Source organism: Rhinopithecus bieti, unplaced genomic scaffold, assembly GCF_001698545.2.
Source record: "Rhinopithecus bieti isolate Rb0 unplaced genomic scaffold, ASM169854v2 scaffold_10548, whole genome shotgun sequence".
Lineage (NCBI taxonomy): Eukaryota > Metazoa > Chordata > Mammalia > Primates > Cercopithecidae > Rhinopithecus > Rhinopithecus bieti.
The window spans coordinates 499,916-521,677 of NW_016806834.1; the positions used below are offsets into that span (position 1 = coordinate 499,916).

The 21,762-nt window shown below is 48.7% G+C and overlaps 1 protein-coding gene across 1 annotated transcript; it reads left to right on the top strand.

The window, feature by feature from the left end:
• The first annotated feature begins 816 nt into the window (after positions 1 to 816).
• Positions 817 to 9,482, top strand: THEM5 (thioesterase superfamily member 5). The gene is given in 6 exon segments (XM_017877656.1): positions 817 to 1,485; positions 2,436 to 2,637; positions 4,987 to 5,125; positions 8,140 to 8,250; positions 8,568 to 8,692; positions 9,020 to 9,482. Coding segments are annotated over 6 exon segments (828 nt in total). The 5' UTR covers positions 817 to 1,278; the 3' UTR covers positions 9,064 to 9,482.
• The last annotated feature ends 12,280 nt before the right edge of the window (positions 9,483 to 21,762 follow it).

The window sequence follows — 21,762 nt, forward strand, 5'->3', positions numbered from 1 at the left end:
GACTACAGGAGCCCGCCACCACGCCTGGCTAATTTTTTGTATTTTTAGTAGAGACAAGGTTTCACCGTGTTAGCCAGGATAGTCTCGATCTGCTGACCTCGTGATCTGCCCGCCTTGGCCTCCCAAATTGCTGGGATTACAGGCATGAGCCACTGCGCCCAGCTGCTAAAACTGCGACTTTTAATTGAAAATTGGCAGTTTAAATTCAATAGAAGACACAATGCCACCAAATAAAGCCCACCGCCTTGCAGATGTTGGCTGAGTGTCCCTTCCCATTCACAAAGCCTCACTGCCACGCTCACGTCACTCCCAGCACTGCCTGCTGACATCAGCCACTCCCTGGGCATGGGGTTCCCAAAGCATAAGAGTATACCTGCCAAGTTGTTTCCTCCCAAATTATTTTCTGCCCTCCCCATCAAGCCCTCCCCCACCCCCAACTCCTATCCCCAACCAGAGACCAGCAGGTGAGACTCTTCTGTGCTAACCCTTGTCTGGGATATAAGAAGAGGTGTCGGCCGGGTGCGGTGGCTCACGCCTGTAATCTCAGCACTTTGGGAGGCCGAGGTGGGCAGATCACTTAAGGTCAAGAGTTCAAGACCAGTCTGGCTAACATGGCAAAACCCCATCTCTAGTAAAAAAAAAAAAAAAAAAAAAAAAAAAAAAAATTAGCTGGGTGTGGTGGTATGTGCCTGTAATCCCAGCTACTCTGGAGGCTGAGGCAGGAGAATCACTTGAACCCGGAGGCGGGGGTTGCAGTGAGCCGAGATTGTGCCATTGCTCTCTAGCTTGGGCAACAAGAGCAAAACTCCGTCTCTCTCTCTCTGTCTCTCTCTCACACACACACACACACACACACACACACACACACAAAAGAGGTGTCTAAGGCTGTGAGTTGGTTTTCTGAGTCACAAAATCATACCAGAGTTTTCAGTCTGGTATACACTGCAGAGCACATACCACATACACTCCACCAGCACCCTCCAATCAAGGGACAGGCTTCCCTTATCCTTCTGGAAATATTCTTGGATTTTCCCTCAGAACCACCAGGCAGCTCTCCAAGGCTCTATATACCCCATACTATTTATGTACTTGTTTACTCCTTTTGCAACTCAAGCCAGTCCTGCTGCCTTTTCATGCCCAAGCAGCATCTGCCCCTCCCCAAGCACTGGGTGGGGCTCTTAGACCAGTTAAAGGCGCTGAGCATCTGTGGATGTTGCAGCACACCAGCCCAGCCTTGCCTAGCGCTCTGAAAGAAAGCCTGCAGCAGAAGGGAGAGAAATGGCCCCAAGTGCAGCTGAAAGCACTCCTTGGGAGTCAGCCAAGACCCTCCATCTAAGCAGGGCCAGATCCTTGCACTTGGCCATGATAAGGAGAGGCTTCCAGCTGGCAGCAAGACTTGGCCACCACAGAGGGCTTCTTGGGGACCCCCGTATCCTGCCCAGACTCAACCCTGCCTCAGCATTTGGATCCTCCACAGACTCCATGGTGAGTGAGTTCCCAACTCAGCCAGATGGGCAGTGTTTTCCCAGAAGCCTAGGGCTTAAGGAGCACCCCAAATCTCCTCTTCCCCGCCCATGGCCTGGGCAGGTGGGCAGTGTTCGGAGGAGCAATTTGATTTGGCAAAGAGAAGGTGTTCTGGCATACCAAGTAGCCCCCATTCAAAACTAAAACCACCAGGAGACCTGCATCTGGCTCTGAATCTTGTGTGGCCACCAACAAATCGCTTTCCTCCTGTGGGACTCAGACTATTGCAGCAAAGCTGAGGTATCCCCAGACAGAGGACCCTGTCTGTGGCATTGACAAGCAGCTCACATGCTGCCTACAGTTGTTTCTGGTGTGTGTGCAGGTGACGCTACAGAGGACTTCCTTACGTCACCACACCTCTGTGGGGGCCCAAACATGTTTCAAAGGAGCCACCCTGCCCAGGCAGGCCCACAGCAGTGGGCAGAGCTGGAGTAGCCTCTGAGGTGGGGGTTGCTAGAGTGGTCCTCAACAACTGTGGCCCTGCCCGGCAGAGGTGACAGCGTCTAGTGCGACCACCAGCTCTCACATTCACATGCTTGGCAACCTTGGCCATATTCCCTCAGTTTCCCCATCTGTACAGTGAGGCTAACATGAGCAGTTGTCAACTTTAAAGAACTGCTCACATATTTTAAGCGGGACAGGGGTAATGCACCACATCAAGCAGCATGCCCATCATCTCTGGCCCCACTCCCTGCCCGCCCTTCCCTTGCTCTTTAGCATCCCTGGGCCCCATCACCCATACGGGTCTGCAAACCCCCTGCAAGGAAGATGGGCCCTTTGCCTTGGATTGATACTCTGACAGAAGGGATGGAGAAGCCCCAGCACCCAGGAGCAGCTGTTTAGAGGTCCTGAGCCCACACAGCAGCCCCACTCCAGGACACTGTCTAGTCATTCTGATTTTTCCTGCCCAGTTCTCAAGATTCTTGCCAGAGAAGACAGACTTGAAGGATGATGCTCTTCCCGATGCCAGCTGGTGTTTGAACATGCTGAGCCTGGACCAAGAATTTCTGGAGAAGACCAAGTCTAGCGGCTGGATCAAGCTGCCCTCCTTCAAGTCTAACGGAGACCACATCTAAGGACTCAAGCTCCCATCTGGACTGGCAGTTTCCTCGGGTAAGGATAGGACCATGAGCACACACACACCCCAGGCCGCCCTTCCCTGTGTTCTAAGACTCTGAGAAGCAACTTCACAGACCCGCCTTCCAGTTCTCAGCCCAGTTCTTCCTGCTGTCCAACTCCACCCCTCATGCTGCAGCCCCAGGCAATGGGGGCAGGTGTCCTCTCAGGTCTCCAGCTCCCCTCCTCCCATCTGAAGCAGCACATGCTGGTGGGCCCACCTTTGCTCCCAGCCAAGCATGTCTCCGCTGGAAGATGGCCAGCCCAGCTCCCGCCCTGACTTCTCACTGACTGCCCCTCCCTAACTATCAAGCCTCATCCCAAGCCTTCCGCCCCAACCCCATGAAAGCCCTTGGACCCCACACCCTTTCCACTGGAGGCCCTGCACATCATCCCTGCTTTGCCGGGTCTGGAGCAGCACTTCTGAAACACCTATTGGATCCTAATGATAGAGCTTCCACCTTCGTGTGTGTGCACACTCGCACGTGCACGCATGTGTATCTTCCTGTCTCTCACACTCATATATGTGGTCTTCCTGCCTAGTGATGAAGGAGTGGTACAGAGGACAGACTACCCTTGGGTTTATGGCACAAACAAAGCAGAGATACCAACATAATTTTTTTTTAAAGAATTTGGTACTTCCAAAAAAGGATATAGTAGTGGTAGTTGTCTTGGGAAAAAAATCAGAACTTTGATGAACTTTTCTGCTCTTATTTTACTGTTTAGTATTATTCTTTCGAATTATATGTGAGTTACATGAGTAATTACATTTTCAATTTTCAATGCTTATGGTCTCTTAAAGTCTTGCCCTGGCCCTGATCCTATCTCCATTCTCAGCCAGGGCACTTCCTGCACGTTTCTCCCCAAGACGAAAAGGCTCTGTGAGGACAGCAATTGTGCCCCTGCTCCCAGAGGGAAGGCTCCCTGGGGGTGGACCTGGTGTCCTGTGGGGAAAAGAAAGAGAGTTCAGACTATTACTGTGTCTATATAGAAAGAAGTAGACATAAGAGACTCCATTTTGTTCTGTATTTGAGATGCTGTTTATCTGTGACCCTACCCCAACCTTGTCCTTGCAAGAGACATGTGCTGTGGTGACTCAAGGTTTAACGGATTTTGGGCTGTGCAGGATGTGCTTTGTTAAACAAGTGCCTGAAGGCAGCTTGCTGGTTAAAAGTCATCACCATTCTCTTAATCTCAAGTACCCAGGGACACATACCGCGGAAGGTCGCAGGGACCTCTGCCTAGGAAAGCTAGGTATTGTCCAAGGTTTCTCCCCATGTAATAGTCTGAAACATGGCCTCATGGGAAGGGAAAGACCTAATCGTCCCCCAGCCTGACACCCGTGAAGGGCCTGTGCTGAGGAGTACTAGTATAAGAGGAAAGAAGGCCTCTTGGCAGTTGAGATAGAGAATAGCATCTGTCTCCTGCCTGTCCCTGGGCAATGAAACATCTCCGTGTAAAACCCGATTGTATTTTCTATTTACTGACAAAGGAGAAAACCGCCTTAGGGCTGAAGGTGGGATGTGCTAGCGGCAATGCTGCTCTTTATGCACTAAAAAGGTTTATGGAGACGTTTGCTTATTCATATCAAGGCACAGCACTTTTCCTTAAACTTGTTCATGTCACAGAGATATTTATTNCCTAATCGTCCCCCAGCCTGACACCCGTGAAGGGCCTGTGCTGAGGAGTACTAGTATAAGAGGAAAGAAGGCCTCTTGGCAGTTGAGATAGAGAATAGCATCTGTCTCCTGCCTGTCCCTGGGCAATGAAACATCTCCGTGTAAAACCCGATTGTATTTTCTATTTACTGACAAAGGAGAAAACCGCCTTAGGGCTGAAGGTGGGATGTGCTAGCGGCAATGCTGCTCTTTATGCACTAAAAAGGTTTATGGAGACGTTTGCTTATTCATATCAAGGCACAGCACTTTTCCTTAAACTTGTTCATGTCACAGAGATATTTATTCATATGTCTTACTGCTGACCTTCTCCCTACGATGATCCTATTATCCTGCCACTTCCCTTTTCTAAGATGGTAAAGGTAATGATCAATAAATACTAAGGGAACTCAGAGACCGGTGCTGGCGCGGGTCCTCTGTATGCTGAGTGCGGGTCCCCTGGGCCTACTTTTCTTTCTCTATACTTTGTCTCTGTGTCTCATTTCTTTTCTCAAGTCTCTCGTTCTACCTAACGAGAAACACCCACAGGCGTGGAGGGGCAGGCAACCCCTTCAGTGTACTCTGGTTCTCTCTCCTTAATCTTGTACCAGAGGCAAGACTCAACCAAATGGTGCTGCATCCTGACCATGCCCTCCCTTCTCCGGCTGCGACACTGCCCATCTCTCCCCAGACAAAGGTGACTGTCGCATCTTCACCAGATGCATCCAAGTGGAAGGACAAGGCTTTGAGTATGTCGTCTTTTTCCAGCCATCCAAGAAGAAGTCAGTCTGTCTTTTCCAACCAGGCCCCTACCTGGAGGGGCCCCCAGGGTAAGGTCACTGGTAGGACCTTGGCTGCCTCCTGGGCTTGACTCAGCAGGGCAGGTTCAGCACCCAGCAGGCTGGCACTGGAGACTCCGTCTTTCTCTAAGGGGTGAGGAGAGTGTGGGGCACTGGGCTTCAGCCTCACAATGCCAGGCCTGGAAGGACACACAGGGTTATCTGGCCTAATCCCCAGTGTGCAGATAAGGGCTCCTCATCAAAGTCTCAAAATTTTCCAGACAAAGACCTGAGAGGCCACTTTGAGCAGAATGTGGTACACTTGGAAGAGGGCAAGATCTGGAATCTAGACTCTGACTTCCTGTCCTGCTTGGCTGCTGCTGGCTATGGGATTCTGAGCAAGCAATTTGACCCCTGGTCTTTAGTCTTCTTACCTGAAACCTGGGGCAATAATATCTACCTGCCAGGATGACCAAAGATATGATATTATGGGCCTATGTGTACATGCTCATGAACTGATAGTACAGCTATCAGACACTTCTATCCAAAACCCATGTTCTACCCATGGGGAAATGGAGGTGCACACAGCTAAAGTAACTTGCCCACGGCAGCACCACAATCAAAGTCAGATCCAGGACAGTCAGATCTGGCAGGTGAGATTCCAAGTCCACTGTTTTCTCCACTCCATTTTCCACTCCATAGTTGTCCCCCTTATCCTCTATCCCTATGCCTGCTCCAGATGGTCACTGAAGGCTGGAGGTGGTGCTGGAGCTCCTGCAAGGGAAAGAGAGACAAGAGAGGGCAGGAGTGGCTTTAGGGTCCTGAAGCCTGAGAGGGGCTTAACTGGTGTTAAGTAGAATCCAGAGTGCTAAATAGATGTCAGGGCCTCCAGAGGCTGTGGATGCCAACTGCAGCCTTCAGTCACTTTCGCCATCCCAAAGGAGTCCTCCACAGGGACACTGCTCCCACTAGGATGTGCAGATACTAGTGAATTGCTCAGAGCCTTGTCCAGGCCGTGGACTCCCTCCCTTCTGAAGCATGGCTGAAGCATGGCTGACTTTTATTTAGGAGCTGATGGAGGTGAGGCCAAAGAGGCAGAGGAGGACCATCCAACACTGAGGCAGTCAGTGGATTGAGGGATTGGGGGTCTAGAGAAGAGATTAGTATCCACGAGGCCCCTAGACCATGGGGAGTGGGAAGGAGGAGTTACTCGCTGGCCAAGAGCTACTCTGTAGAGCCACATACTGGCCAATGGGTCCCTAGGCTGGCCAGTGAGTACAAGGAGGAAAGAGTTGGTCTCAAGTCTTTTGACACCAACTCTTTTTGCCCTCTTTCAAGCAATTTGGGAGGCAGAGAGGGAAGTGCTTAAGAAGTGTGTAAATTATCTGGCCGGGTGCGGTGGCTCACGCCTGTAATACCAGCACTTTGGGAGGCCAAGGCAGGCAGATCACCTGAGGCCAGGAGTTTGAGACCAGCCTGGCCAACATGGCGAAACCTCGTCTCTACTAAAAATACAAAAATCAGCCGGGCATGGTGGCAAGCGCCTATAATCCCAGGTACTTGGGAGGCTGAGGCGAGAGAATCACTTGAACCTGGAAGGTGGTGATTGCAGTGAGCCGAGATCGCGCCACTGCACTCCAGCCTAGGTGACAGAGCGAGACTCCATCTCAAAAAAAAAAAAAAGAAGTGTGTAAATTATGTTTGCAAACATTTGTTTATTTAATCCGCTGAGATCGGAATTGTGAAATTCATGGTGGAAAAACTAAGGCTCAGAAAGGTTTAGCAATTTGCTCAAGATCAAACAGGTAGTGAGCTGTGGGACAAGGAGTCCAACTGGGTGGGCAGGGACCAAAGAAGCCGGGAGGGAAGGGTCTGGAAAAGCCACTGGTCACAGGAGCGGGAGGGTAACCCATGGCAGTACAGTGTGGACAGCTGATGTGGCTCCATGGAGAATTGGGACTGTGCTTTTGAGAATCAGGGACTCAAATCTGTTTGGTGTTAACTGAATTCTAAAATTGGGTGCCTTTCTATTTTCCCCAAATTAGCCAACCATGAAGTAGCTGACATGAAGCTTACATAAGCAAGAATGAACATTTTATGGGTTTTTTTCATTTGTTTGTTTGTTTGTTTGTTTTTTGAGACAAAGTCTTGATCTGTTGCCCAGACTGGAGTGCAGTGGCGCAATCTCAGCTCACTGCAACCTCCATCCACCAGGTTCAAGCGGTTTTCATGTCTCAGCCTCTCGAGTAGCTGAGTTACAGGCACTTGCCACCACACCGTCTAATTTTTGTATTTTTTAGTAGAGACAGAGTTTCACCATATTGGCCAAGCTGGTCTCGAACTCCTGACCTCAAGTGATCCGCCCACCTCGGCCTCCCAAAGTGCTGGGATTACAGGCATGAGCCACTGTGACCAGCCATTCTGCGCATTCTGAATAAAGCAAATGTCTGCGGCATTTGAGCATTTCAGCTCAATTTCAGCATTGAGCCTGCTGAAGCGGGCTCTCTGCTTTCTGTGGCAACGCTGCACAGACGTGTGTCATGCCAGCCCTTGATAGGTCATAAGTTATGTTTCACATTTACTTATCTTGAGATGTGGGCCCCGCACTGACTGTAGTGACTGGTAAGGTGAGAAACAGCCCAGGGTTGTGCCTCAAAGACTGAGTCACAAAGTTCAGGGACTTTTTCATTTCCTGTGTATGCCCATCCTTCCAAATTATGGCAATTGTTGCCAGCAATTAGGTAATGAATCAGAAAAATGTTTTCTATTAACTTTATCAGGAAAAAAAACTTTTCCTTGATGAAATAAAATAGTTGTATCAGTGGCTACAAAAGCATGCTGAAGCAAAACAGAAAAGCTCAGTTGATTTTGACGGGTTTGATCAGGTGGGATGCAGCTGTTTCCTTCTTTCCTATTTGGCTGCCCTGAGGCTGAAGGTCTATGTTTGGAAGGGTCTAGGGAAAGGGAGAGGTAGGGCCACCACAGGAGGGAGGGAAGGCCCAGTGAGGGGGTCTGCCCAGCGGCCCCAGCCCAGGCCTTGCTCCTCACCTTACCCCCACCCCCAGGTTTACCCACGGCGGGTCCCTGGCAGCCATGATGGACGAGACTTTTTCTAAAACTGCCTTCCTGGCTGGAGAGGGGCTGTTCACACTAAGCTTCAACATCAGGTTCAAAAAGTAAGTACGGGCCTTGGGCACTGACCAAAGTCACAGCCCTTTTCATCCCTGGGAGTGGCCATCCTCAGCAACTGGGGTGTGGGAGCCCCGCTTGCCACTCTCCTTCCCCAGCCCACTCCCAAGCAGTTCCTCTAGTCCCTGACCAGGACACAGCCTCTGCTGTCCAATTTTGGGAGCTGACAAAAAGACCGTGAGCCCAGGGCCACTTATGAGTCCTCAAGGCAGGGAGGGATGAAGAGAGGAAAGAGGACACAGAGAGTGAACGGATGGGGAGCCAGGTTCACATGAAAGATGAGCTAAGCTGCCTCCTCTCCCAGCTTGATCCCCATGAGCTCTCTGGTTGTAATGGACATAGAAGTGGAAAAGATTGAGGACCAGAAGCTTTACATGTCCTGCCTCGTCCACAGCAGAGACCAGCAGACAGTTTACACCAAGTCCTCAGGTAAAGGAGCCCCCAGCCCAGCCCCAGGCCCTGTCCTGCCACCACCCACCCCCAGAACAAACAGGAGGAAGGAAAGATGTCAAGGATTCATCCCAAGCGGCAGTCCAGCTTCTTTAGGGGAGGGATAGGGCACCTACTGGGGACACAGATGAAGTGAGGGAGAGCAGAACTAGGATTTTTTTTTTCTTCTATGTGTGAGTTATCCAACCTGTAATGAAAGGACAAGACCCAGGTAGTGGGTAATTTGGAGCCAAATGCTCAGAGTGTCCATCAAACTCCTGCCATCTCAGTGCAGCTCTTGCAGCTCAGCGCACCCTTCTCTTGCAGGTGTTTTCCTTCAGCTGCAGCTGGAAGAAGAGTCTCCCCAGTAACAGTCACTGCCTGCAGAGGAGCCTCCCACTGCATCCCCTGCCTGCCTGGGACCCACCAAAGAGCAAGAAGGGGTCGTCAAGAAGCAGTTGGTGAGGCAAGGGAAAGGACCCTTTTCTCTGAGTAAATAAAGTCTCACAGCCCCATTCTCGGCCCAAGGCCTTTCTGTGGTTGGAAATAAAAATCCTTCCAGGGCATCCCATATACCCACCTTCCCACTCAGCACCGACTGAAAAGATTTACTGAGTACCCGCCAGGTGTCAGACACTGTGTGAGGCACCAGGCACCCAGAAGTGAAAGACAGGGCTCCAGCCTCAAGATGCACAATGCGGAGGTGAGGTGCCAAGTCACAGAGTGCCCTATCATGCTCCTCCCACACCCACCCTGGCTTCTATCATGAGTGCAGTGTCGTCTCAGAGGAAGGAGGGGGCAATTTTACTCTACAAAAGCAATCATTAAACATCTTCTAGAAGTTCTTCCTGAACTGTCTCAAAAGTTAAGTGGTGTTCACTAGGCAGGCAGGGGAGGGGAGGATATCCCAGGCAGAGGGAAAGTAAGACAAAGGAGCAGAGGTGTGAAAGTGTACAGGGACTTTGAAGAAGAGCAAGGTGTTGAGGAGGGCAGGCATCTAGGGAAAGAAGGTGGGCAGGAGCAAGCCACAGGAAGGCTTCATAATCCCTGCTGGAGAGCTGGAACTTTGTCTTGCAGGCAGCAGGGAGCCTCTAAAGAGCTTGGGCTGGGGAGTGACAGAGTTTTGTTATTTAGAAAGATGACTTAGTGGCAGTAAGGCATCAGCAAGACTGAAGGCAGGAGCGCTGGTTAGGAGATCCCTGTAGGCTTTACACTAGAGAGCCTGCAGGGGTCAGAGCTGCGAAGCTGAGAAATATGGAAAAATGTTACAAATACAGGAAGTGCAGGACTTTGCCACTAGTTATACAATGTGGATCTGTGAAGAAGAGCTGTCTAGGATGACTCCAAGTTTCTGGCTTATGGGTTTCCAGGTGGTTATCACTAGAAATACAGAAAGAGATGGGGGTAAACGATGAGCTCAGTTTTACATGCATTGAGCTTGAAGTGCCCTTGGAACTTGTACCATGTGGCAAGTGCCAGCAGGAACGTGGATATTGTGATATGGAGCTTGGAGAGATAAGCTACTGACTCAAATTGTGAGCCAATATAAAATGTGACATGAGGCCGGTCACGGTGGCTCATGCCTGTAATCCCAGCACTTTGGGAGGCCAAGGCAGGCGGATGATCTGAGTGATTTGAGAGTCGAGAGGCTGGTCGGGATTTCGAGACCAGCCTGACCAACATGGAGAAACTTCATCTCTACTAAAAACACAAAAAATTAGCCAGGTGTGGTGGCACATGCCTGTAATCCCAGCTACTCAGGAGGCTGAGGCAGGAGAATCCACTTGAACCCAGGAGACAGAGGCTGCAGTGAGCCGAGATCATGCCATTGCACTCCAGCCTGGGCAACAAGAGCAAAACTCCGTCCCAAAAAAAAGTGTGACATGAAACCCCTGGGAATGCCTTATGCAGACTGGAAGTGAGGAGGAGGCAAGGGGAAAGACAGAGGTGGGGAGGGAGGGGAAAAGGGGAGGGAGGGAAGGAGAAGGGAAGAGGTCAAAAATAGAACCAGAACCTTATGTGGCACTAAGGCTGAAAGTTGGGATAGAAGACCAAGGATCCACTAAAGAGGCTGAGAACAGGACAGAAGTGACCATCCTTAAGAGGAAGAGGTCAGCAGTATCAAATGTTGAAGAGAAGGCAAGGAAGATGAGAATTAAAAAGAAGCTTTTGAGTCAGGAGTGGTGGCTCATGCCTGTAATCCCAGCACTTCAGGAGGCTGAGGCAGGAGGATTGCGTGAGGCCAGGAGTTTGAGACTAGCCTGGGCAACAAAGTGAGACTCCCATCTCTACAAAAACAAAAAAAGATAAGAAATTAAAATAAGTAAGTGCATAATAAAATTAAAAAGAGACCTTTGGATCTGGTCATGAAGAAAATGTGGTTTCCTTTGCCAGAGCAATTTTAGGAGATGGGACAAAAATCCAGATTACAGTGGATGAAAATATGAACAGGGAATGAAGAAATGAATGTAGACGCTTCTTTCTAGGAATGTTGTTGTTATTCAAGGAAAGATATTTGACTGTATTTTAATTGCTAGTGGAAAGAGGCTAAAACTTTTAGGAGAAAGAGGGACAGAGGTGTCATCCAACAGAACAGCTTTCTTAGAGCTGCCTTGGGAGCCATGGGAGAACGTCAGCATGACTCTGAGACCGAAAGGAAGGAGGTAGAGTGCAGAGCAGGACAGGAAGTTGAGGGGATTCAACCCGGAGTGCTTCAACTTTCTCAGTGAAATGGAAGGCAAGGCCATCAGTGGGGAAAGAGGTTGGGAGGAAGGGGGATGGTTTGGAAAAGCCGCTGTAGGGATCAGGAAAACAGGTACCAGGTACATGTGTGACCAAGACCTCCTGAAAGCCCAGCTGCTGGTAGAAAACAGGTATCTGGAGTGGCACCAACCTTAGGAGGAAGGAAGGTGGGAGCCAGCTCGCAAAACCCAGGGGCGATGGTGGATGAGTCAGATGAGAACAGTGGAAGGGGAGGAAAGACAGCAACATGGCTGGTACACATTTCTAAGGAGAAAAGATTTGCTGTGAGGGAGAAGAACAATGGAGGAGGCAAATGGCTATCCAGAAGAAGTCTGTAGCTCCTCTGAGCCTGGAGAGGAGAAGGGTGAGACCAGCTTCCACAGGGACGGCTGTAAGAGAAGAGGTGTCCTGTCTTGAGACAGCCAGAATTCCACTGAGGCTAGTAGGTGGAGGGGATGTTCAGGAAGAGGTCAAGATTAGAGAAGGTTTACCAAAGAATTAAGGCTTCCAGGCCATATTATAAAGGACTTTGTTATTTGTTATTAGGTATGGTAAAGGCTTCTCTGTTGAAGCAGATAAGCCTTTAAATCTCAGTAGCTTAACCCATATCGTCAAATAGAATGCATTTCTCACTCAAAGTCCAGCCCGTGGTTGTCTAGGAGTCATTCAGGAACCTGGCTGACAAAAGCTTTGTCATCTCCAACACATGACTCCAAAATCACCCTTGGTGTTGGCGTCCAGTTGCCAGATGAGAGAATCCACAGGGAGATGTTCTGGGCCAGGCCTCCAAGTGGTTCCATTGGCCAGAACTCAGTCACAAAGCCCCACCAAACTGCAAAGAAAGCTGATTAGAAAGTATGGTCTAACTCCAGCCTGGCCAATATGGTGAAACCCCATCCCTACTAAAAATTAAAAAAAAAAAAAATTACCCAGGTGTGGTGGCACTCGCCTGTAGTCCCAGCTACTCGTGAGGCTGAGGTAGGAGAATTGCTTGAACCTGGGAGGCAGAGGCTGCAGTGACCCAAGATGGTGCCACTGCACTCCAGCCTGGATGACAGCAAGACTCCGTCTCAAAAAAAAAAAAAAAAAAAAAGAAAGAAAATATAGTCTAACTATATGTTTTTTGTCTGTTTTTTTTTATAATCTACAAACTTTATTCAGATTTTGCCAGTTGCCCACTAATATCCTTTCTGTGGTTCAGGATCCAATTCAGAATCATATGTCACATTTAGTTGTCATGTTTCTTTAATCCCCTTTAATTTGAAACAGTTCCTCTTTCTTTGTCTTTCATGACCTCGACATGTCTTTTTTTTTTTTTTTTCCCCGCCTTTTTTTTTTTTTTTGTTTTTTTTTTTTTTTTTAATTTCCTTTTTTAGAGACAGGGTCTTGCTCTGTTGCTCAGGGTGGAGTGCAATGACATGATCACAGATCACTGCAGCCTCAAACTTCTGGGCTCAAGGGAGCCTCCTGTTTCAGCTCCCAAGTAAATGGAACTACAGGCACATGCCACCATGCTCAGATAAATTTTATTTGATTTTTTGTATAGATGGAGTCTCCCTATGTTGCCCAGGCTGGTCTCAAACTGCTGGCCTCAAGTGATCTGCCTACCTTGGCCTCCCAAAGTGTTAAAATTACAGGCATGAGCCACTGTTTGGAATTCAGTCCACTGATGTGTTTCTCAGAGTATGAGTTAGTTGTTTCGTAGCGTGTTCCTAGGTCTGGATTTCTCCAATGTTTTCTCATCATTAGATTCAAATTATGTATTTTTGTCAGCAACATTTCAGAAGCAATGTTGTGGCCTTCTCAGTGCTTCATGACAAGAGAAACATGACACTGATTTGTCCCATTAATGCCAATGTTCCCTTTGATCAGTTGGTTACCGTGGTGTCTGCCAGATTTCTTCACTGAAAATTACTATTTTTACCTTTTTAATAAGTATCTTATTGAGAGATACTTTGAGATCGTATAAATACCCTATTTCTCATCATACTTTTGCCCATTAATTTTAGGTTTTATTGATCATTCTTGCCTAAAGCAATTATTACTGTGATAGTGGTCAATGGTAATTTTCTAATGCCATCATCCCTTCAACATGTTTTCATCCTAACTATATGTTAAAGAAGAAAGTAAAATGGGGGGCCAGGCACGGTGGCTCATGCCTGTAATCCCAGCACTTTGGGAGGCTGAGGTGGGTGGATCACTTGAGCTTAGGAGTTCGAGACTAGCCTGGCCAACATAGTGAAACCTCTATCTCTACCAAAAAATACAAAAATTAGCTGGGTGTGGTGGCACATGCCTGTAATCCCAGCGACTCAAGAGGCTAAGGTGGAAGAATCGCTTGAACCTGAGAGGCGGAGGTTGCAGTGAGCCGAGATCACACCACTGCACTCCAGTCTGGGTGACAGAGCAAGACTCTGTCTCAAAAAGAAAAAGAAAAGAAAGTCAAATGGGTTTGGTGAGTAGCCAGCAGCCACTGCCTCAGTTTAAGAGGAGGGCCAGTAGAAGATGACAGAGTTTATGTAAAAACTCTTACGCCGGCAAGTAAAATATTCAGCTTCAGGCATATGCTAGGGCTCCAGGATCTGGGACCGGAGCTGGGGTTTCAGGGAATCAGAGAGAATGAAACCCTTTGTGACATGGAACCAGGTCAGAGAGCTGTGCACAAATTCAGCAGTAGAGGTGAGGTAGGTGGGTCAGGCTCCCTCTCCAGTACCTAGACCACATGATTCCTAAGCCATCAATCTCACATGATGGGCAAAGGATAGGTGGACATGGATTTGAACAGCCTCAATGTAGTGCCTTCCAAAAGCTAGAGATGTACCAGAGGCCATAGCCAAAAAGCTTATGACAACCAACTATTTCCTCTCCCATATACTCACATAAAAACCTTTTCTCCTGTGCTTTCACAGTGCCCAAGATATCTACACTCTAGACCCAGAAGCTAAATCACTGTACACCAAAAAACTGGTTGCTCTTCATTCATGGTCAAGGAGAGTCTAATCTTCATCCAAACACTCCCAGAAGAAGGAAGGAAATACATTTCATCCTTCCTATGCAGTCAGGAAAAGGAAGAGGTTGGTCTAAGTGCAGCAGTGTTTACAACTAATTGATCACAACCAGTTGCAGATTTGTTTCATATCCACTCCCACTGCTTCACTTGACTAGCCTAAAGAGAGAAAAGAAAAGGAAGAAAAATAAAACAGTTGTGTTTGAGTTTCCATACTAAAATAGATTAAATACATCCCATGACTTCTCTGCTTAGGCCACTGTCTAAGAGAAATAGGCACAGGGTGGAAATCCACAGAGGTGGAGAGCCTCTCAGGCAAGGCCCCACAGCCAGGCTGGGAGTGTCAGCCTTGACTGCATAAGGCCAGCTGGGTAGGTAGAAGTCTTGGTAAGGGAAAACGTCCCAGCTGCTGGGGCACTTTTCTGGTGTCTACGGTGGGGAAGATGCCTCTCCTCTCCCAGAGGCTGAGTATTGCACTGACTGGTAGAAATGAGGGACATTGCCGCCATCATATTTGGAAGCCCATTCCCATATATATCCAGTGCATTTATGAGGAATGCAGCTACTGCAGAGGTAGATGGGGCTGGAATCCAGTAGGCAATTCAGGAAAATGTGACAGCTCCTTCTGTTTGAAGCAGAGGATGTATGTATGTTCTCCAGATGCCTGAGTCAAGTGCCAAGAGAAACCAAAGAATGAATAAGGCCATTGCAAGGCCAACCAGTTCAAGAAAGCAGGGGATGTCAGTAGCTCAGACTAGTTCTTATAGGAGGGGCCCACTGAGACCTTTCTGGAACTGAGACTGCAGAGACAGGTCATTCATTACAGTTTCTGGGTGAGAAGCAAGAGCTTCAAGGCACAGTTTATCACCAACCCTATCACATGCTAGAGCCCACCATGAGCATTGGTGGCCAAGTCATGCTGCCTGAGGCCACCACTAAGCCACAGGACATATAGCTTAGAAAGACTCAAAGCCCAAGGATCCTCATAGCAATTGCCTTCCTACCAGAGGAAAGGCCTGTCCCCTCTCTGCCTCTCCATCTGGCTTGGACCCAGGAAAGCACTCTGTGCTGCTTAGACCCCTAAGTGTCCCTCTGCAATGGTACCTAGAAAGGAAGGTAAGGCCCTTGGGTCACCTGGGAAGTTCTCAAGGAGTGGCACCAATGGTGCTGGGAGAGGTGAGAAGACAGCACTCTGGGTCCTTACTCGAAGGAGCAGCTCTGCTCAAATCTGAAGACCCTTAGTACATAAGAAAGAACAATGCTCTTTGAGATAAGAGATCTGGGTTCTTATCTCAACTCTGCTACTGTTTGGCACATCATTTCTTCCTGGGTCTGTTTCCTGTTCTGCAAAAATGAGGGTATATGAGGTGACATCCAAGTTCCTTCCAGGTCAGATATTTCATTGTTCCAATCAAGCCAACTTTTGGCTATACATCTGCCAGTCTTGCCTGATGGCTCACAGATCCCCAGCCTCCCCACATTCTGCTTTATATTGCAGAGGGCCAGTGCCTGGGTGCCTGCAAACTGTATTCTCCAGTCTCTTTTGTCATCTGGCTTTGGAAGCCTTGGTGGCACATTGGAAGGTGGTAAGAGGGAGAAGCAAGGTGTGATGGTTAATACTGAGTGTCAACTTGATTGGATTGAAGGGTGCAAAGTACCGATCCTGAGTGTGTCTGCGAGGGTGCTGCCAAAGGAAATTAACATTTGAGCCAATGGGCTGGGAAGGGCAGACTCACGCTTAATCTGGGTGGGCACAATCTAATCAGCTGCCATTGAGGCCAGAATAAAAAGCAGGCAGAAGAACATGAAAAGACTAGATTGGCTTAGCCTCCTAGCCTACATCCTTCTCCTGTGCTGGATGCTTCCTGCCCTCCAACATTGGACTTCAAGTTCTTCAGCTTTGGGACTCGGACTGGCTTCCTTGCTCCTCAGCTTGCAGATGGCCTGTTGTGGGACCTTGTGATTGTGTGAGTTAATACTCCTTAATAAACTCCCCTTTGTGTATATTTGTGTGTGTGTGTGTGTGTGGATATATATATATATATATCCTATTAGTTCTGTCCCTCTAGAAAACCCTAACTAATATACAAGGGATTTTTCTCCCTTTATCTTTGCTTTGGGAGGGAAATTAAGTAATGATTGTGTCTTTATGGTTGCAGATCCTTCTGAACAGCCCCTCACCATCCTGTTTGCCTTTTAAACTCACCTTTATCACAAGCTCTCTGTGTTAAACTCCTTCTGTTGAACCACTTAGCAAGTGCCATTTTCCTGACCGGTCCCTAATGAATACAGCCAGGTTGTGGATTATCTGTAGTCAGTTTTCAATCCCACTGGTGTACAGCCCAGATGGTATGCAGTCACGTATGCAGCCTTAATTTAACATCCACAAAGAGAAGGACGTGGAAGAGAGGGAACAGGAAAGTGAACAGTCAAAAATTTAGCACAATCTGGCTAAATCCAAATCTCTGTCCATCTTTCCACTGCACACTGCACAGCTGAACAGCTAAAGAAAAAAGACATAACCATGCTGTCTAGTTTCACTTTAAAGTCATGATCACTACCCTCAAGTGGGCTGTTAATGCTTCCCTGCAATCATCCTGAGTTCCCTAGGCCATTCATTCTCCTGCTTTCCTAGGCAACTATTCCAGTCCTTACCCTCTCTACTCAAACCCCTGACACCACCTTCTCCTTTATCATCACTATTAGCTGATGACCTTGCTTCCTGTTTTGTGGAGAAGTCAGAAGCATTCAAAAGAGAACAAACTTTTGTCATCACATCTGTCCACCTGCCAGCCTCTACCCATTTATTCTACCTTCTCTCCAGCATCTGTCTACACAGCAGGCAAAGGACAACCCTTAGAGCTATCTCTTATGCACAACATAAGAAATGGTCTTGTCTACCCACTTGTACTGTTCCAACAATTCTTCTTTCTCCTCTCTGCATTATCAATTTTCCCCTTTCCATTGCTCTTGTCAGACTGCTCTTGTCAAGGTCACCAATAACTTCTCACTGCTAAATCCAATTATCAATTCCCAGTCCTCATCTTACCTCATTTTGCCTCAGCCTCTGGGATCTTTCCCATCAGCATACAGATGTGCCATTGTTTCTCTCATTTAAAAATTTTCCCAGCCGAGCACAGTGGCTCAGGCCTATAATCCCAGCACTTTGGGAGGCCAAGGCAGGTGGATCTCCTGAGGTCAGGAATTCAAGACCAGCCTGACCAACATGGCAGCATAAGCTTGTAATTCCAGCTATTGGGGAGGCTGAGGCAGGAAAATAGCCTGAACCTGGGAGGCGGAGGTTGCAGTGAGCTGAGATCGCACCACTGCACTCCAGCTTGGGCAACAGAGCGAGACTCCATTGCAAAAAAAAAAAAAAATCGCTTGATTCTACCTCCTCTTCTGGCCATTACTCCACTTCCCCCCTACTCTTTCAGCAAACTCTTCAAGAGAGTTGTCTTTGCTCCCTCTCTTTCTCCTCCCATTCTTTCTTTCTTGAGCCCACTTAGATCACACTTTTGCCCCCAACACTCAAACTGCTCTTGTCAAGGTCACCAATAACTTCTCACTGCTAAATCCAATGATCAATTCCCAGTCCTCATCTTGGACCTCATTTTGCCTCAGCCTCTGGGACAGCTGGTTCCTCCTCTCCCCAGTCTCTCAATGTTGGGGCACCCAGGACTCAGTCTTTGGATTCTTTCTCTTTTTACCTATACTTCATCAAGTTTCACGGTTTTAAGTTCAGTCTATGTTTCTCTTGGTGTCCACATTTATACTTCCAGCCTGGACCTCTCCGTCGAGCTCCAGACGCAACAGCCTACTGGACATCTCCCCTTGATGTCTAACAGACATCTCAACTTTAACAGATCCAAAACTGAGCACCTGATTTTGCCTCTTCTCATTCTTGGCAACTTCATTCTTCCAGTTGTTGCTCCTCTCTCTTTGGATGGGGATAGATTCATCAGGAAATCCTATTTACTCTATGTTCAGAATATATCCAGAAACTAACTATTACAGCCCTGATCATGTCCAAATCATCTCATCCCAAGATTATTTCAGTCATCTATTTGCTCTCCCTACCTTGGCCCTTACCCACTTCACTCTACTCTTAACACAGCCACCAGAATCTTTTAACACATAAGCCAAGTCACATCACCCCTTAGCTTACCAAAAGTAGAAGCTAAAATTGCTACACCGCCTATAAGCCCCAACAGAGTCTGGCCCTGTTACCTCTCTGACCTCATCTTCCCCTCATTCATTCTGTTTCAGCTGCGTTGGCCCCTTTGCCTCCTGGATCACTCCAGGCATGCTCCTAAGAGCCTTTGAATTTGTGATTCCTTCTGCCTAGAATGCTTTTCCCTAGATATTCTTCCTCCTTCCTTCATATCAATACTGAAATGAGGTGGCCATCCCTGGCCAGTCTATTTAAAACTGCATACTCCCCTGATACCTTTGCTCATCCTTCCCTACCTTAATTTTTCCTACAACACTTATTTCCAGCTAATAAACCATATTTTTATGAATTTAGTTATGTCTATTGTCTTTCTTCCCCCACTAAAGCATAAACCACATCTGGCCAAGGGAGTTATCACTGTGATATACCCAAAGTCCAGAATAGTGCCTGGAACATAGTAGGTACTCAACAACTGTGGCTGAATGAATGAATGAATGAAGCCACAGAATCAAACTTCCCTGGGTCCTACCCTACTTCTAGACTTCTTATCATGGAAGTCAGGTGTCCATATTGTTAAGTCAGACTCGATTGGGTTTTCTGTTTTCTCACATTTTTAGCAGATGTCAACCTAAATGATGCCCATGTTTAATCCTCATACCAACTCTGAGAGTTTTATTCTTTCTGTTTTCCAGGTGGAAAAGGTAAGCCCCAAAGAGATTAAGTTACATGCTAGAAGTCACACAGCTAGTCAGTCGCAGAATCCAGATTCCCAGCCCATCTGACCGATGGCAAAACCATGAATACTGCTGCACTCCAAGAAGACTGACCCTCCCCAGAAACAATACCAGGGCTGAGCTGAGTCAGGAGCCACAGGAATGGAAGGTCTAGAGGTCGCCAAGGATCTCCACAAAAGAAACATGTGCTTTGTTAAAATCTTTAAGTGACAAAATAATCATTGCATTCACTGGTTTCATTTTGTTTGCTGCATTTCACAATTTGTCTTACTGTTGTTTGCATGTTTATTGTCTGTCTCTCCCCTTAGACAGCTCTCTATTCTATGTATCCCCCTACCACAGTGCATGGTACATTTTAGGCACTTCAGTGAATGGATGAACAAATTAATTCAAGTATAATTTTGCTTACTACTTCACTCATCAAGTACATCCTGATTGAGTACCTGCTTTGCACTAAGCACTGTTTTTATGATTCTTAGTCTAGCAAGACAGGTAGGCATTAAACAAATAACCACATAAACTGAGGGGGGAAAACTGTAATCAATGCCATAAAGGAAAAGTATGAGGTACTATGAATGTGTACAGCAGGTGCCCCTAATTTAGATGGGAGGGTGTCAGTGAGGGCCTCCAGAGTTGAAGGATGAAGGGGAAGAGCGGTCCTAGGAGAAGAACTAGCCTTGCTTCCTTTTGGAGACTGAAGGATGATAGGTGTGCCTAGAGTGCAACTGACGGTCTCATCCTGTCCGTGGTGGCCTGTGCTTCCTAAGATCTGCCAGGGATGGAGGGCATAGGCCAGCTTGATCCCGACTGTTGGATCCAGCTTTATCTTCATTGTTTCTAAGTCCAGAAACCCTGAGTCCGGTAAGTCGAGAAATCCTGAGTCTGGTCACTTTTCCTTCAGCCAGAATAATTCAGAAAACTATTAATCAGAATAATGCAGAGAACTGATCACTGCAAGTCACTCTGCCTTGGAGCTACTGGAACGGCTCCAGAACAGGGCACTGCGGGTCAAGGCAGGATTTCAACAAGGAGGGTTTTACAGAAGACGGACTTCACCTGCGAGGGCTGGGGTGGGAATCGAGCACCGAAGAAGACGAGTGGCCACTGTCCAGTGATGGCCGTCTCCCTCTTCTCTGTAGCCCTCCCCCACTCCTAAGCAGCCCAACTTCAGCACAGGAGGCCTGGGCACAGGAATGGATTGTTGCTAGAAACCTGGCTTCAGCTGGAGGAAGTCAGAAGGCCGGGCTGATGGCCGCGCAGACAGAGCTGTGTTTATCCAGGAAAAGAGGTAGGACGTAGGCAGCCGAGGCCCCTGCCAGCTCCTCCCAGAAGGACTGCGCTGGGGGAGCAAGCTGCAGAGAAAGCTGCTCCCCTCTGGCTCTGAAAGTGTCAGGGCCTGAGGCCAGAACCCAGAGGCGACCCACAGGTGAGGCCAGCACTCCGGGCGCGCGACGGAGAGGGTCACGAGCTCGGATCCCAGGGCAGAGGGTCGGAACACGGTGCTCTTGGTGGCTCCGCGCAGGGGTGAGGCGAACGCGTGGTGGCGGAGCCTTCCAGAGACCGCTCTGGGGGTGGCAGAGAATCAATGCTGCCTTTGTGCTCGGTGGTTTCCGAGGGAGAAAAGGAATGGAGAGTGGGTGGGGCGACCCAACGGCCCGGCCCCGCCCTTTAGACACGGGATGCGGTAGGGCTGCGAGGCGCGGGAGCTGGAGGGTCAGGGCTACCTGGGGGTGGGATTCTGTGCCCCCGGGAGGTGCGTCTCCTTGGACCAGCCCTGGGTGTCCTGAGGTCAGCAGCCAGGTGTGTCCCCTGGCTGCCAGGAGCAGAAGTGAGTCCTCTTCTGGCTTGGAGCGACTCGAGGAGGGGAGGGAGGAGCCAGAGGAGACAGGTGGGGCTAGGACTGAGGGATGGCTCAGGCCAGAGAAGCTTGCGCCGGGGCAGCTTGGCAAAGGGAGGAAGTCCCGAGGGGCGCCAGACTGGATCCCAGAGGAAAACCCAATTCTTCGAAATGGGCGGGGGAGAAGGGGAACCCGCCGAGGGCAAGGTGTCCCTTCCAGGGGGTTTGGGATCTGGGTCCTTTTGGTATAATGCGGTTATTATCCTATTTGTCCTAATAGTACCCTAGGGTTCCAGTGGGTACTATATGGGCCTTCAAACTCTAAGGTGAATGGGGCATCTTTAGTACCAGTGAGGGAAGCTGTGTACTTGGTGACGGAAGCCCCTATCTGAATGTGACTGACTGGCCCTTGGCTCCCTCCATTTCTCCCCACCCATCCCCCCGACTTCGCCGCCCTTTCTTTTTCTGCTCAAATAGGGGTCCGCGCTCCCAGTGGGTCCGGAGACCCGAGCGCTGTAGCTAACCGACCGGTCTACGCCAGCATCACTCACCTCTGACTCCTCTTAGCTACTCGCC